General features: G+C 39.4%; 1 protein-coding gene and 1 non-coding gene across 4 annotated transcripts in view; both read left to right on the top strand.

The window, feature by feature from the left end:
- The window catches only part of SLC9A7 (solute carrier family 9 member A7), a 73,323-nt gene extending 55,660 nt beyond the window's left edge, over positions 1 to 17,663 (top strand). For 2 of the 3 annotated variants that reach the window (XM_027642912.1, XM_027642902.1), the window contains 3 exons: positions 899 to 981; positions 4,075 to 4,180; positions 10,825 to 14,910. In XM_027642912.1, the coding sequence (XP_027498713.1) occupies positions 899 to 981; positions 4,075 to 4,180; positions 10,825 to 11,073 (438 nt within the window). In that variant the 3' untranslated portion in view covers positions 11,074 to 14,910. Of the gene's footprint in view, positions 1 to 898; positions 982 to 4,074; positions 4,181 to 10,824; positions 14,911 to 15,785 lie in introns of those variants that run through there. The other variant, XR_003527579.1, reaches the window with a different exon arrangement.
- Positions 8,677 to 8,862, top strand: LOC113951869. Its single transcript, XR_003529306.1, has one exon. It is a non-coding gene; the product is annotated as a U2 spliceosomal RNA (small nuclear RNA).
- Positions 17,664 to 17,892: the final 229 nt, after the last annotated feature.

Raw genomic sequence — 17,892 nt, 5'->3', positions numbered from 1 at the left:
AATATATCATTTGGGGAGGGAGTGAACGTGTACTAAGCTTTAACTCCTCATGGATCATGGATTTTTTTACAGGGCAGTCCTGTCCTGTTCTTTTCCAGTAGTTTGGAAGGTGATTCATACAAAGCATCCATCTGTTTTACTGTGTTTAACTCTGGCCTCTGGCCAAAAAAAACCTCAAACAACCAACAAAACAAAAACAACAAGCAAAACACCCAAAAAACCCCCAAACAGTAAAAAAAAGTAAAAAACAAATGCAGCTGCAGACCAGCTGGTGTGATGACTTGCAGCACAGCTAGTTAAGATATATTTAACACTGTTAGCCCTTCCAAGGTTGATCTAGCATTTCTGAGATTGGCATGACCTCCATCAAATGTGATTTTTATATGCATTTCCTGTTAAGCATGTTTCTTTTACATGTGATATATTTCATCAGATTTCTGAGAGTTTATCAGGTATGGTAATTTAGTTTCCTTTGAAGCAACAGGCTTAAGAAAAGAGAAAACCTAGAGTTAGACCTAGACCTAAAGTTAAGGAAGCCAACCAAGCAATAAATAGGAATCAGTCTGGAATATCAATGAGGTTTATTTTTCAGTTTTGAAGTTACTTCTTTATCCATTACTGCACTAACAGTGCAGAGGTTTTAGGCTCCAGGAGACTTGGTGGGAGAGGGCTTGTTGAGGTAACCTGAGTGCAATGAAAACAGCCTGCTTCTCTGCAGTTATTTCTGGTCTTTCTAGGAAAACTAACAGTCTCAGTATAAGCAAGACTCTAAATAGCTTTCTTCTGCATTCCAAGTACAGTATTGAAATAATTTGGGTTTTTTGGACAGGGAATGTTGGAATGTATCATTTGGAGTTGTTTTCTGTCTGAAACAATTGAATATGTTTTTATCTTTTAGGATGGCCCAGATTCTGCAAGGAGGAACAGGACAAAGCAGGAAAGTGCTTGGCTCTTCAGGCTATGGTATAGCTTTGACCATAAGTATCCTTTTGAAAACACAGCTTACCTTCAAGGCATGAAATGTTCACCTTTTCCCTTATGTAGCCTTAAGCGCTTGATCTTTCTGTTTGACTCTCTCAAGTATTTGACAGTTTCAAGACATAGAATCGAAGACTGACCTCACCGGCTCAGCAGACAGACCTTTGCTTTCTCTAAAGTATGTATGTGACACTTGCTGGAGGACAGAAACCAGTCAGTTCTAGGAGCTGAAGTGCCTTCCTAATCAATGAGACAGCTGATTAACTATTTCAGGGGCTCTGATTTGTTTATTAATCTGTTCTTATCTTCACTGATGCTCAGAGCACATACTAGTTTTCCAGTTCATTGTAGATGTCTGAGCCTTAACTCATTGCTCTGCAGAGCTATCTGCTTTTGAGATGAAGTCCCAAATCTGTGGTTGATTTCTAAAGAGGAAGTTCTACATGAGATCCAGCTTATCTCCTTAAGTATCTCCTTAATCCAGAACTTACTATAGGTGTTAAAGCAGAGTGTCCCTGTGTGTATATAGTACTGTAGAGCCTTTCTGAAGCTATTATTGTACTATTTAGATAGCCTTGGTTAGGCTTCTGAGCAACTTTTGTGTAGCTATCCTGTCTTTCATACCTGTATTCTTTTTTAATCTTCTTAACTGATTCTTAATTGATATGTCATACATATACTCCTCCTTAACAGCTTGCATTCACTTAGTGGAAAATGGCAAAGACAATCTTGTGGCCATGACAAGTCACTTATACCCAGAAACACAAAGAAATTTCAATTCTTGATTCCTAGTAATTTCTTCATCACTTAAATATGCAAAATTACCTGTGACAGGGCCTTAATCTGAGGAGTGAGGCTTTTCATTGGGGTCTTGGCTGTTGGTTGATGAGAGACTGCTGGCCTGGTTGGAGCATAGTAGTTTCCTTCCATGCCTTATTCATGAAGCTTTCCCACCCAGGCAAGCTCTGATAGTGTGTTGAGATCCTAATAGCGCTTGCCTCTTCAAGATAAAATCTTGTGAGCAAGGCTTTCAGATGCAGTATTGGGCCAAAGCCCGGAAGGAAGTGTACTGCTAGTTTAAATATTCATAAATGCTAGTAACTTCAAGTTAACCCTTTGAGTTGTAGTGGCTAGTATCAAAGTGGAACAAGGACAATTTTTGTTATTAAAAAGAAAACAACGCTAACTATAAAACTTTGGTGTTAAGAGCATTGAAGAATCTGGCTGTGGCTGACTGCTTCTCTTTTGTCTTTAAGGAAGCAGAACTATCCTCTTCCCCTGAATTTACAAAGAGATGCGCCCAATGAAAGAAGGAGTAGTTAGCACCGGCTGACTTCTCTCAGCTGACGCTAGCACGAGTGCAGTCCCCAGCAGCTGCAGCAAGGACAGGGGGAGTGCCTGGAGAAAATTATAGCCTAACTACCTGTTTCACAGAAACTTAAAAAATGCTGATAGTGCATTTACTTTTTTCAGTGGTGACAAGCAATCTTTAGGGAAGGTTTCTGTGAGTTTGGGCCTAGGAAACTGACATCCAGAGGCAGAACTGTATCTTAGAAGTAAAAGTCTGCTCCTTCTGTTGGAAGGAGGCATTCAGATAAACATTGTCTGGGTGGGCTTAAATTGCACAGACGGAATGATCTTTAGCATTGCCACCTCTGTATTCATGACTAAATGTCAAAATATTTTTTCTGATACATTCACTTGGTTTCTGGGTAGAAAGGCAGATTATCTCAAAATTCCCTCTTTGCAAGGGAACTTAACTTGAAAGAGATGCAAGAAAACGATGGCAGCCTGCTCCAATGGTGGCTATTGCCTGCAGATGGATAAATGACAACTTCACTCCTGTGGAATGCAGAGTTCATTTAATGTCATGGGCTGTTCCCTGGGTTCACCCACAACTGTAAAACACGAAGAAAACTGCAACTTTGAAGAAGTACCAGATGTCTTTTACTGGGTTTGTTTTCTTACGACCAAGTTGCTGCGGGCCTGTCTGCTGCAGGGCAGTGTAGAGGCTGGCAGGTTGGTGCAGGGGCCAAGTTTGTTTCTTTCCAGGAATGGGTGTAACAGCAATGTTAGTGAAGGAGGAAACATAACTCTGCTCTAGCAAAGATATTATGCCAGGCTCTGCTAAGGAGAAGAGATAGCTCTTTGCTAGAACAGCCCCTTTTTAACCCTCTCTGTCCCCTAAGTATGTTGATCTGTTGGGAGGATCAAAGAAACTGTTATACTCACAAATGGACTTGATTTTCTCTGTGCTTAGAGTCTGAGGAAAGTAACTAGAATACCTGCAACATATATATTTACATTTAAAATAATTAGACTGACTCATGTGCCAGTCAAGATCAATATGCTGCTCTGTAACAGGGAAACATTTTTTGTGTCTTGAGCATGTTTTCAGGCATATTATCAATCTGCAGTAGTCATGTGAACAAATATGAGTTTAACTGGGAGCAGACCTATGAAAAGAGGTGTAAAGATACCTTCCTTTCCTGCCCGCATGTCCCCTCAATGTAATCTAGGTAGTATTGTTTCCTTCCATGTTGTGTTACGTGGTTCTTGCCATACAGTTTTCCCTTTGCTTTTCTGAGGCTGTGTGCTGTATGTGTATGTGCACTGCAGAAATGTCTTTGAGCCTTACTGGTTGCATCTCTGTGGCTCAGTAAGCAGCTAGCAGATCAGTTGGCGATATCGCTTTGAGGATGTTGGGTGAACAGCATTTCTTTATTTCCCTACACTATGACATAGGAATGTCACCTTCAGAGCACAAATAGTCTTGGACCCTTTAACGCTAAAGTGCTTGTACCTCGTTTACACTTTAGAGAACTCAGAAGCTGGAAAAATCAGAACTGTGTGAAACTTTTAAGAAGAGAGGTAGCTAGTTGTCCTTGCAGAAGAGAGGTAGCTAGTTGTCCTTGCAGAAGATGTGTGAGTAAAGAAACTGCACTTGAAAGGATAAAAGGGAAAATGTTGGGGGGATGTTTTATGTACAATTATTGAGTAGCACAGTTCAAAGGCAAAACCACATTTATGTACATTTGCCTTTTTATTTTCAATAATGGTTGTTGAGCACTGGTGTTTTTTCCTTAACTACTTAAGTTATTTAAAGCCAATTCTCACTCACAGTGGCCCTCCATTGACCACAACTCTACCCAGCTGGTGTGGCCTGATAGCCCGCTGTCTGACAAGTCCCCAGGTTTATGATGTAAGTAGAACAACTCAATACTTCTGTGTTTTGTTTTTTATTTTTTTAACTTCAGCAAATCAGTGTTTTTCTTTTTAGGCATTTTCTGGTTTCAGCTGATCTGATAGATATACTGCAAGAAAGTACTGGTTTGTCATAAGCAAAAAAGATTTAAGATTCTCTCCCCTAAGGCAACAGCTTCTGTTGGTAGAAACCAGAAGGGATCTTGTTTTTCAGATACTACATTAAAAAAATAACATTTAAAGATATTGGGAAATTACAGGCTGTGATGGTTTAAAACTAAACTGGTGGGAGAAATGAATCCAGCTCAAGAGGGATTACAAGTCAGAGTTACAATTTCCTAAAAAGACTACAATCAATACAATGATACAGAGAAAACTGGTTTTAACCCACAAAGACAGTTGTATAACCCCCCACCCTGGGACAAGAACAGAACAGTGTTTGTTAACCCCTGTGCTGAGCACCATGTTGTTCCCCTGAGGGCAAGGTAAAAGGAAAGGAAAGCTGTTGGTCTGGATGATGGTCGCGGTTCTGTTGAAGTAATTATTGCAGTCTTGTTGAGAGTGGCAGTGGCAGTCCTGTTGGAGTTCTGGTCCTCCTCTGGATCTGACGAGTGGTACCAGAAGTCCCAAACCCTAAAGATTATATATGCTCAGGTGCAGGTGGGAATGCCCAGTACCTCCTCCAGCATGGGAGTTTCCCAATGGGTGATGTAACTCTGCGTGTCATGGGATATTTTTGGAATCTTTGATGTCTAGGTGTTGCAGCTGCCTGTTATGCCAGTCCATTGTGGCCCATTAGCAGAGATGACCCCTCAGGCTGGGCATGAAGGAGCTAATGCCTCCCCATAGGGGAGTTATCACAGATGAGTCATTGGTATGAAGACAAAGAAACACTCCCCTGCCTCACAGTGTTCTTTAACACCCAGCTTGTAGCCTGAAGTGTCAGGTGTGTCTTGGGCAGCTGCTGCAAATGATCCATTGTTAACAGTCCAACAGAAATAACATAGAGAGTGTAGAATACACAGTTTTGGTTATACCCACATAAACTGGTCCCGGCCCCTGTAAGTAGGGCACAGGCTTAGTCAATAACCCAGTTCAGTGAATCATTTCAAAGTATTCCCTTCTCAACAGTTTTGCACAAGGTTCTTTCCCTGTTACCACTAAGCTTTGAGGTCTCCTTAGAGAAGTCACTGAAACAAATCTGGTAGAGCTTCCCTCTGTTGTTTCCACTGTGAAATTTCAGGATCTGTTAAGCAGTTACTTATCTCATTCTAGCAAGTCACTCTCTTCTTTACAGCCATGTCTTGTAGTAATTAATGCTTCATTCTCATATGACTCTTGCAGGACCCTGATATGTGTCATTGCTATCTGTACAGTGCTTCTGAAATCTACAACTTTTTTATGAGCCACTTGTAAATAAAACCATAGTACTGTGTGGGAATATCTCTAATTTGCAGGTTCTCTGGGATGTTAATATCTCTGCTATGTTGGAGTAGTCTTGCACCAGTTTGCTATTAATCCTTTCCTAGACAGTTATGAATTCCACTTGCAACTTTGAAATACTTCCCTGCATTTCTTTCTGGGTATTATTAGCAACTTACTTGTACCTGATAGAAAAGTTTCAAAGAACTTTGCAATTTCTGTTGCCTATTTGGAGCTATTAGTAATGCAAGAAATTGACTTTGTTCTCATCTTTGCAATGCCACTGGAGGTCTTAAAGCAGATCTAGGCTGGAAGGCATCCATCAGACCAATTAGCCTACTTGTGTGTTGCCTGTGTGTCTGTCTATATATGATCTTGTGAGAGTAATTGTCCAGTAACTGAGAATCTAACCAGAATGAACATGCAACCTTTGCCTTTTGTTTTCTCTCATAGTTAGGCTCTTTTTTTTCTTTACTCATCATTGTTAGCTACTGCTGCATGTGGAAACTTATTCTTTAGTTGTATTGGTTCTGTGACAAACACACATGGAATGTTAACTTTATTAAAAATGATTGCAAGGTTGCATACTTTGTTAAGGTGTATAATGTGGAAGTTTCACATTGTATTCTCTCTTCTGTTCCTATTTCAGTGCACTGTGAATTAGTCTTAGGAAAGAATTTAATTTTGAGGGTTTTTTTCTAGCTTCTTTTCAAGATTTCTGAACCCTGCAATTGCTTTGTTGTTTTTTGTCTCTTTGCGTGGCTGACTTAGCTACAGAACTTGGCTGTGCCATTTTATTACTGACTAAAAAGCCATGGAATTTTTTTCCTTTCTATTTAAGTGCAGGTGAAGCAATGGAGAGAGCCATGTATTTGTGGGGACAGAAAGTGCTTGGAATAGTTGTGCCTTTGTGAGGCATTTCCAGGGAAATCAAATGGTACATCTGTGAGAATTAAAGACTGAAGACTTTAAGTTTAGCAAAAAAAAAAGTCTGTAAATATTCAATAGAGTATAACATAGCTGGAAAATATGTTTCCAAAACAAGTATTAAATCCTGGATCTCGTTCAGGTGCAAGTCTGAGTTATGACATCTACACAGAGAAGAAGAAAGCATACACCTGTGTGGCTATACGGATTGTGTATTGATGTATTGTTTTCAGCTTTTATTGTTTTGGGGTTTTTTTTCTCCTCTGACTCTATTACAGCAGTATTTAGAATTCCTTTTCATTTCCATGAGTGGGAGTATGTCTTTTTAACTAGATGCCAAAGGAGGGTTTGAAAGTCTGAAAGTCAAATGATCCTATTACGTAGTCCACCCACAACTTATTTTTAAGTAGGAGATCGTGTCCTCTAGGCTTGAATTTGCCTGACATACATGTCGGGCTCTGAGTCAGCACACAGAGGTGAGGTACAGTGGATTTTTTTCTAGAGATGTTGTTACTATTCCTTGCTGATGTTCTCCCACTGTTTTAAGTCAGTGCCACCAGGCCCACCATTAAGTGTTTGCCACAGACATACTGCAAGTTGGAACTTAAAAACATGAAAAGTTGCTGCAGTTAGGAGAGAAATTTTGAAAATTGTAATTTTAAACACTATTTTTCTCTTCTGGTGCTGTTGTCTTCAGTGCATGACCCATTGGCAGGGCATTCCAATTTATCCCAAACTAATGTAGGTCAGTTTTTTTCTTCTCCTTTTGACATGTTCTTTGAAACTTTTAGCAATTCTCTGTTCCGTTAGTCATTTATCCCAGTTGGAAGAAGCATTCCTGCTTCTTGGTTTTTTGTTGGTTTTTTTGTTTTGTTTTTTGGTTTTTTGGGGTTTTTTTGTGTGTGGTTTTTGGGTTTTTTTTGTTCAGGGTGTATTATTTTTTTGTCTTATACACACTCCTACACTTTTTTTTAAAGTTTAGTTCTTGCACCATATGTAGTATGACAACTTGGCATGAAAGTAGAGGGAATTGAATTAATTTATAAGTATGCGAGCCCAGTGAAGAAACTTAATTTGGAGTCTTTATAAATCTTGCAGGATGTAACTCTCAAAATGGGTAAGAAAACTGTTTAGCCATGCTTTGCCCTTCCCATTCCTTAGTGGTTCCACCTTCATAGCAAAAATTGTTTAATTTCCCTGGTGAATTTAAATTCAGCTGAGAAACAGAGAGACTGTAGGCAAAGCATCAGATTCAAGTTGCAATATATTTTGTATGCACGCTACTTGAGGCTTTTGTTTTGGAGCCACAAGATAAGTAACTTCCGATGCAAGCTTTATCATCTGTGATGCCTGTGTTGTATTCAGCACCAGCATTTGTGACTACTGCCAATGCATCGCACTCTGCTTGTGCTTCTTTTTACATTGTCTTAGAAGGCAATAAAGACAGGCCTTGTAAGCAGTAACTCACTTTAAATAAGCTTTAATATAAAAAACATCTCCAGCACACATTCTTAGGAACATGAACAGATTTTACCACAAATAGGACAGAGTGCAGTGAGGTCCCTCAAGGTTATGGTCAGCACATCAAAGCAAAATTCAGGCTTTTGCAGAATTTTGGATTTAGTTATTTAGCCATTCTAGTCTGTCAGTTTAAGTAGTGAAGTTCAGACCTATGTTTTCTGAGTGAATTGAAGCTATTCCTACAGAACTTTAGGGGATTGCAGAGGCCTGTTTAGGGTTTTTCTTGGAAGTATTTCAAGTCTCTGGGGATCTACTTGGATACATTTCCTGTCTTTCTTGAAAGAATTGTTCATGCTGCATGAAGCACAGTAGGTTTATTCACCCATCCTCTTTGTTTGCAAACATGGTAAATCTGTATACTACATGGGATTGTTCATGGATGTTGTCTGGGGAAATAAATTGCCTGCTGCTTGCAGTGCTATTCAGAAGTGAAATAAATAAAAGGAACTTGGCTCATACAAGGCAATGTTCGTTCACTATCGTGAGAGAAAGCTAAGTGTTTTCTCTGGAACTGATCACATTTATGTACATGCAAGTATAGCCTGGGACAAACCGGCAAAGACTGAGTTAGGACTTGCCATATAGTATAAATCATGGCCCTCTCCTTTCAATATCTTGCTTCCAAGAGCTTTTCAACCTTTTGGGGAAGCTCAAGTGTAGTGTGTTCTTATCAGTTTCTTATCTGATAGATGGCTGCAAGGATTCACTGTTCAATAGCTTTGTGGAGACAGGAGGTGCTTTGAGAGCTTGCTGCAGCCACTTCACATGTGGTCCTGTTATGGCAATAGCTTCTGATTCTCTGTTAGCCCTGCCTTCCCCTCCTTGGTGCTTCTCCAAGGGCAAGGACCGTGAAAGGGAACATATGAGAGGGCTTCTCAGCTTCTTCTGCTTCTTAACTTCTCAGCTTCTTCTTTGTCAACAGTCACAAACTGCCTGCTTCTTGCTCATTCTTCTGCTTTTCGTCTTTATTTGAATGCCTCTTCTTCAAAGCAATTATATCTGGTTATCAGAATTTCTTAAACGGGTTACTATTTGAAGTGCCTTTTTTAGTCACATCTTGGCCTTGTCCCTCAGACTTTTACTTTTTTTTTGCAACTAAAAGCTTGTAAAGGCTGTTTCTGCCAACTATAGTCGAACACTTTAATTCTTGCCTTTTCGCTTTTTAAGATAGTGCCAGTAGTTCAGTGTTTTCTTTCTGATCAAAGAAAACAAGTGTTCTAAACTGTATTTGCTCTTTGGGAACAGTGCTCTCTATCACATTAACCCTGTCACTAAAAACCAATGATAAATTTGGATGCCGTGAAGTTTCTGAGAAATTAGCATTCATTCTAGGTAGGGCTTGTCTTGAACCCGAAGCTGAACTGCACTATTTCTTTCATTGGTTTTGGCAAACTCCTGACACCTCTTCCAGTCCTTGTTAGTTAAATATTCTGTATCATCTAGAGGCTTCTGCTGCTTTATTTTGGCTGATTATCATTCTGACATAACAACAGGAAGCTTTCCCAGGAAGTTTTATTTAGCCAGGCGCTGCATTTTTCATCATGGACAGGTGAATCAGCATTTTCAATCAGCAGTGCCCTGAGCTCCTGTTCTGCAGTAGAGGCAGGGCTTTCTGTTCAGGCTGAACACAGGCATCCTATCTCACATGGCCTATGTCCTCCTTCCTTTGCAGCAATGGAAGAAAATAATGTATTTTGAGAGCATAGCCTGATCAGTGTCCAGCCTACTGAGGAGAACAGCAATATACAGACTTACGTTTCAGCTCTTGCTAAGCAGTATGGAGCTATTCATGTGGAGAAATAATTGCTTTCAGTTGCAAGAAGGCAAGCTTATAGTATTGATGGGCTTTCTTTATATGTGAAGAAAATTCTATTTTCTGACCAATTCAGCTGTTTTGCCTTTTACCAAGACCATGTTAAACTGGAGTGGAACATGGTACTATTGCTTGCTGTTGTAATTATGCTGTGTTTTGTTACACTTCAGCAATTTCTAGTCTCTGACCATATATTTCATCCCATCTCTGCCAAAATAAATTCACAGGGTTTCGTGCACCAGTTTCTTAAATGTTCTGAAAAGAGAACATATCAAAACTAGTTACAAAACTATGAAGCAAGCACTTTCTTGTATCAATCTTTTTTATGGCTCAGTAGCATTCACAAGAACTAGGTCAAGTAATTCTCTATTTAGTAGCAGGCAAAAGTAAGCAGATAATTTGAAAGAATATTGTTAGTTCTTGATGTATAACAAAAAATTTTTGAGGAATTCTTGAACATGAAAATTTTGGGCCTAAAATTTCTAAAGTTCTTATGAGTTCACATGAAACTTTTACTAATGAATTTGACTAATTAGCAATAGATGCAACTCTGACTTTGTATCTGAAGTGACTTAATTGTCCTTGGTCTCCAGTATTTTTCCTGTATTGCCTTCTAAACTGTCATGCAAAAACCAGTGTGTACTGCTGATCTCTCCTGTACTTCTGATATACTTTCAGTGCTACTTAATCCCAGGTTACCCGTTTTATAACCTAGTTCTTGGCTTCAGCTCCCCCATCATCTCTCCACAGTAGCAGTAGTTATACAGGGATTACTAAGCTGATTTGCAAACACTGGGTTCAAGGTTATTTTTAACATTTCTTAAGGTGAAGCTTTACCTCTTACTGCTTCTGTATTGGCACATAGGTAAATTCTGCTGTTTGGTTACTTTTTGGGCAAAGAAAGATGCTGTGCACTGTACAAAGATTTTTCTTTTTTTTCTTTTTTTTTTTTTTTTCAGAATCAGGAACAGCTTAGAGAAGAGGATTCTGATTTTATTCTGAATGATGGTGACCTTACTGTGACATACGGTGATACAACAATAACTGCAAATGGTTCATCTGGCCCCCATACAGCTACCACTAGCCTTGATGGCAGGAGAACAAAAAGTAGTTCAGAGGAAGCATTGGAACGTGATTTGGGAGCAGCAGATCATGAAGTTACAAGCAGGGGTACCCGGCTAGTATTTCCTCTGGAATACAATGCATGATTACTGACTCAGTAAAAATAACTCTTGCTCTCTGAATGGATCAAGGAAGACTGCAGGCCACTGTGTCACTTGAGGTGGGGAAGTTTATTCAAACAAGTTAACATGCGTAAGTGGTTTTACAAGGGTCTGAAGATGTCACCTGTTTTTCACTCAAGATGCTGACAGTGGGGTTTTCTAAATGTCTGAATATAGACAAATGAGAAAACTGGTCATTCTCTTCTTTTCAACCACATATTGAATCCAAGTATAACTAGCATGCTGCAATTGTCTTGTTCAGCTGCAGCAGCAGCTCTCTCTCTGAAGAGAGGTACATGGAAAACATTGTCACAGAACTGAGTTTGTCTTGACTTAGCTGGAGAATGTGGAGGAAGAACTATAAACTTGATAATTATTATGAGACAAAAAAGGATGTGTGTTATCTGAATGTAGAGAGATCCATTGCTAACTTCTCTCCTGAGGTTGAGGAAGTGAAATGGGACAGAATATAATAGGACTACCTACAGATGCATGAATGAAAGACTGAGGAATCTGTTACTGCAAGCTGTACTTAATATATTTCAGGGAAAAAAGGGGAAAGAAGATTTCTTCGCTGGCCAGCTGTTTAAATAGGAAGGCAATGAGAGCTATTTGTCCCTTTAGCTTTGGGCAACTTGACTATTACTATTAACCTAACTTTTAGTGCCTCAAACGAAAAACATCCAGCTTCCTGTTATCTAAGATGCACCTGACCCAACATAAGCCTGGAGCCTGGCTCTCTTGGGTAGCAGTCATGAAGTAAAACTTTCTTTCCCTTAAGGTTCTTAAGTTGTTGAAAACTTGGGCAGGGGAAAACAGCAGACAGGAGGAGGAGGGAGAAAAAAAGAGAGAGAGAGAGAGAGAGAGAGAGGGGCAGTATTGAACTTGCATGGAACCATGAGGTTTGATATTGCTCCGAAGAATCCATGGACTCTGCTTACAGTTCTTGTGTGTGATAAACAGCAAACATCTAATTAAACAGAAAAACAAATACTACTGGCTTTACCATTTGTGACTATCCTAAAAAAATGCTGTTTACTCTTGTTCTCTTTTGCAGAGTAGATGTGAAACTTCAGTGGGGCATTGCACAACAGCATATAAGCTACAGAAGCAATGAACTGTACTATCATCTTAAATGTGAAAAGGGAAAAATCTCTGACTAGTATTTAGCCCACTTACACGTAGGCTAGCTTTAACTTATTGCTAAATGCTTTTTAATTTCCAGATGAAGAGATAATAATTGTCTTTGCCAATAGCTGAAAATGTATGCTTTGAAGAGCAGTTCAGCTATTTAAAGCATGCTAAAATGTGATTTCATTCTCATGTCTCAAAAAGATTTATTTTTTTAAAGAGTTCTGTGGCCCACTAATGTGATGTAATATCAATTTGTCCAAAAAGTGTGTTTTTCTTGCTGACATTTCAGTTGTTCCTCTCATAAAATTGTGAGTAAATACCCACTCTGTTTTTCCTTACGTATTAAACTTATTGGGCTAACCTCGGTACACGAATTTACTGCTGCAGAGAAACATTGTAGTCGTGTTGTCTGGTCTATTTTCTTTCACATATGTCCTATGATGAGTGATCTACCTCCTTGTCTGTCCCTCCAAGGTAAATTTGTAAAGGGCATTGATCTGTAATGACTGTCTCACATTATTAAGAAAAGAGACACAAGGAACCCAGAAGTCTTTTTGTGGAAAAACTAAGACTGATGTAGTCTGAGCTCTGTTCTTAAATGGTAAAGACTAACAAACACTGAAGATCTCTGAGCAGAACAACTCCTTTTCAGGGCTGCACATGTTTTGCACAAAAAAGTAAGTTCACTTCCTTGGGACTACAGGCTGTTTATTAGTCAAAGCTGGGGAGCTCTGAGCAGATCCTGTGACTGCTAAGAGTGGTCCTATAAACAGGATTTTTCAGGGTGCTTTCTGTGAGAGGTGTTGAAGGCACTGCTGACGCTGGCTCCAGGAGTAGCTCTGATGCTCTGATCTCCAGTTATCAGAAAGGGGCAATGCTATGACAAGTGTTGACGCTGTGTGTTACATGTCTGCTATGCAGTGTAAGCTGGCTTTTCTGATAAGGCCTGAACAAGGGTGAAGTATCACATACTTGGTACTTGACCAAGTCTAGCCCTACTCGAAGGATGCAAGTTTTATGGCCTATGAAAAGACAAAAAAAAAATTATATACTTTTATACTGAAGGAATTGCCTTTTGGGAAAGGACTGCAGGAATTTTGACTGGAGGAGTGAAAAAAAAAAAAAGGTTTTTTTGGCTGAACTTCCAAAGAGCTGATCTGAAGTGAGTACATAGCAAAGGTTGAAATTATGTCTACTATTAACTAAATGATAGCTACTATGTTTTATTCCTCGGGGGAGGGAAAGACATAATAGGAAGTCTAGCAACTTTAATAGCATGAGGAGCTATCTATAGTCTTTATAATCAGATTGGAATGGAAAGCATGGTCCTTCTTGTATAATTTCAATTAAAGTCCAATTGCAGTCTCTCTTCAGACAGCATTGGTCAGAGGAGCGTCTTTCAGTCTGATTCTGAACAGTAAAACCCTAGGAACTAATATAGTTCACATGCCTTTCAAAGAAAGGTTCAGTGTTTCCTTTAACTCTGAAGCAGCTCAGTGAAATAACATGCTTGACCTCAGCTTTGGCAGACATGGTCTCTGCTTCTGCACCAGTGTGGGAATGGAATTTGGATACTCAGAAACCTCAGCTTCATGTGCTGTTCTTTAACATGTAGGGGGAAGACCTTTGTAGGGGAGAAACCAGAGAAGTTACAGATGCATCAGCTGGGAGTATTCCTCTCCTTAATTACTGAACTCATGACCCACTGGAACTTAAAAGCAAGGGAAGACAAATCATGACCAGGAGGTACAGACCATCCAGCAGAAGAGAAGCCAGTTAATACCCTGGACTGGCTGTGAACAATCTTGGTCATGATCAGAATTGCAGAAAGTAGGACTGAGCTGCTGAGTAGGTTAAATACATTCCTAAGAGAAAAACTTGTAGATTAACAAATTCAAATGCCCTATATTGGAAAATGCTCTTTGTAAGAAGCAGCTCATGCAAACCTTTTTGCAGTGCAGGAGCAGGGTCTTGCTTCCCAGGTTTGGGGAGGAAAGTTTAATACAGTGCACTGAGAAACCACACATTGCTTCTTGGTGTGGAATTTTTGGGAGTGCCCTTCTGAAAAATAACTTCCAGCAGAAATAAGCCTGCAAAGTGAAAGAGGAGGAAAGTGTGGGGGAAACAGTGAATTACAAAGCCAGGAAATGGCTTAAACAGGCAGCTTTACTGTGGGAACAGCATTGTAAACAATTCCTATTCTTAATCTCACACTCCTAAATGCCGAGACGTTATGTAGACTTTGCATACCTTATCCTAAAACAAGGGCAATGGGACAATGCAAAAGTAATAAAACCACCCCATCTTTAATTGATCAAAAAGAAAGGCTTATACTGACTTGCTTCTAATCCATAACAAGGAAAGTAACTTTGAACTTTTTTTTCAAGGTAACCTCACAACTACAATGTTTTCTTGACTCTAAAATGCCTTTAGTAATTTTGAAAGCAGTTCTAGGGTAACGTTAGTGTGACAAATGTGGAGGTGCCTTACAAAGCATGCATACAAAAAAACAGGATGTAAATGCTTGGTGAATCATATTTGAATCTGTGTTGCAGAACTCAAATGACATATCTTGTTTTGTTACGAGTGACTTACATAAGCTTTTACTATGGAAATTAAACAGTTGTGACAAAGTGATTAAATATTAGAATCAGTTCAGATTTTCAGGAAATAAAATTATCTATCTGATTTGGCTGCTTCATTCACTATGTTTTTATCTTCTGCTACTTTCTTGATCGTAATCTATTTTGCACCACCCCATATGGACTTGCAGACCTCCAAAATGCCAGTGGGTTTGAAGCTTCATCTAGGGACTGAATGTTAAGTGGGAGAGCCAGCTACTGGAATAGAATTTCTATTGGAATGGAACACTTTATTAGTTGCCTGCACTGTCTATATCAAGGAACTTGCTGGAAGAGAAGCCCTAGATTTTTTAATACCTGGCTAAGCTGCTGTGGATAAAACCAATGCCCTTCCCAGGTTCATGTACAGTAGTACAGTTCCAGAAAGCATTTATATTGGTGCATGCAAAGGAACAACAATCTTTGTCCTAGGAAAACTAAAAATATTTGGGTTAGTTCTAGCTTTTGTTAACCTAATTTTTTTCATTTAATTTTCTGATATCCCTAGTGTCCTGTGGTTTGTTTTTTTTTTTAACCCTTTGGAGCTTGAAGGCACCACACATAAACACATTAGATACAGATTTTATAAAAGAAGGGAGGCAGAATAGGCAGACTTCACTTTTGTGCCTGAGCACAATTTCAAAGCTATGCTAACTTATGCAAATTTGATTAATTAAATGGCAATAATTTGAAATACTGCAATTAAAGGTCGCTTTCCCACTTTTAATTGGAAAAAAGTCCAGATTTGTATTCCCTCAGAGAAAGTGAATACTCAACTTAAAAGAGTTTTGCTGCAATGTTAAAATACTTAACTTCAGGCTATGAGAAATAAATTGGATTTATTTTTTAACTAGTAGAGTCTCTGAAGTTGTTATTACAGAGGCAGGGAGAAGTAGGTCATGCAGTTCTATGTTGTAATATGTTTATGATTTTTGTTTCCAGATTTTAGTTTAATCAAGGAGCTTATCATCCACTGCCTGATTCTGAATTTCAGTCCTAAATTGCTTGGCTTGATTAATACCAGAAAGCAGAATACCAGAAGACAGTCTTCTGGTTCGCATCAGCTGATTAGTAATAGCTGTTGTGAAATAACAGCTTCCAGCACATGAGGTCACTTGAGGTAAGTTTGTCTGATTTGAGTTTGGGATATCAGAAGTAAAGGAAGGGAGGTAGAATGATAGGATCCATAGCTGGTTTTGGTGGAGCAGGGAGACAGGCTGCTGTGCCTTTCCTTTGTGATTATAGGATGGGTGCTACATGTTTCCTTTTTATTGGCTCTGGTCTGTTTATAATGCTCAAAATCAGAAGCAGCATTTAATCTGATTTCTATCAGTTTACCATTCTCGTAATTCTTGTCACCTAAGGTATAAACATACCAGTAAGGTTGCAGGAGGTGTCTTAAGGTTACTTCAAACATAAAAACGCAACAGGTATCCAAAGCATATCACACTGTCCTAAGACTGCTGTGGTAGATGTCCAAAACTTTTGGAACTTCAGTTCCCTTGAGGCACTTAAAGCCTGCATGGTATGAGAGGTTCAAGTTGGGGGTGTCCAAACGCTGTCAGAGAGGGCTGTAATTATAAAGCCTAATCTGAGAGATAAACACTGTTTCTTGTATGCAAGAAAGTAGATGCTACTACACCAAATGTCTTTAACGACACTGAAGTAATTACTGTAAGCAGAGGTTTGTAGAAGTGGACTATAGTACTGTATCCTTTGATACAGCCTCTTCATCATGTTGACAGCTACAGTGACAACCATCCTTCCGATATTTGCAGTTACAGTGGTGAGGATTTAAGGAGAACAGCAACTCTCTGCAGTGCTAGGGTCTGGTTTCTTGGTCTTCAGCACACCAGTGTCATGCAGGTGCTCTGAGCCCTAGTTTGGGCTCCTAACAAGGCTAAATGGCAAGGGATAGGGAAGAGAGAAAAAAGCAAAATCTTGTGAAAGCTCTCCATGTTGTGGGGATAGTAGTAATGGAGGATGGGGAATAAACACTTGCTGGGCTTTCTGCCACTGACTGATTTGTGTACATACTCAGCTAAACATTCTTTCATGTGGATAAGATACTGCAGCAATTTCAGCTTTGTTTGAGCCTCCTGACTGAGGCTTCATCCAAGCATCCCTTTCTCAAGAGAAGAAATGTTAGTGCTGTTTGGAACCCCTGCTCTATCAACAAGTTTCAGGTGTTACCATTACAGGTCAGAAGTATTTCATCTTTCCATTTCTTCTTAGTACTCCCTTACTTCCCCCATAGACCTTGGAGTTACTGGGAAGTAACAGGTACAAGGTGGTGGTAGCTTTTGTGGAGTTAATTGTTTCACATTGAGTTTCACTGTTGGCTGCACTGGAACAAATTCTCATAGTTGTCGCCTACAGTCAAGTCAGAAATATGTAATCTCTTCTTATTTGATTAATATTAGTGCAAAACTTGCTGTGGCTTGACACATAACTATAAACTTTGTATTTTATCTCAAAAGTGAAAAGGGCTGATACTGTCAGACCTTTCCTCAAGGCAAAGCTAGCAACTCCGCCCTCTTCTCACCGTACAGAATAGATTTGACATTTTCATCCTTAAAATCTAATGAATTATTCCCACCTTGGAGCATCCAACAGTTGCTTCAATACCTTTTTATTGTCAGAAGGTCTGGAAGCTACAACTAAAACTGAACATTTTTGTGTGGAGAAATAAAATTGTTTCATCTGGGTAGAAGAGATGGCAAAGGAAGATCTGATGCAGTTTTGTAAAATAAAAAAGCAAGTAACAAAACTGATGATTGTTCAAAAGTGTATCAACAGGTTCAAAAGTCAGCACTTCCACTACCACCAGTTGCACCAACAGCCGTTCAACACAGTCCAAACCCAAACCTGACCTCTGACAAAGGCATTGCCTGAACAACTGAGTCCTGCTAGCCTGAGTCAGGTACCACTTCTGCAAGGTTCATCCCCTCGTACACATGCAGGGAGCTAGTCTGAGTTTTGCAATAAAACAGATGAAAGCTGGAAACAGACACCTTGTGTTAACTCCTTTCTGCTGTACCTGCACAGA

Source organism: Corapipo altera, unplaced genomic scaffold (genome assembly GCF_003945725.1).
Source record: "Corapipo altera isolate COAL_440 unplaced genomic scaffold, ASM394572v1 0, whole genome shotgun sequence".
Taxonomy (NCBI): domain Eukaryota; kingdom Metazoa; phylum Chordata; class Aves; order Passeriformes; family Pipridae; genus Corapipo; species Corapipo altera.
Note: the sequence above shows the minus strand (reverse complement) of the source record. Positions and strands in the feature narration are given on the sequence as shown.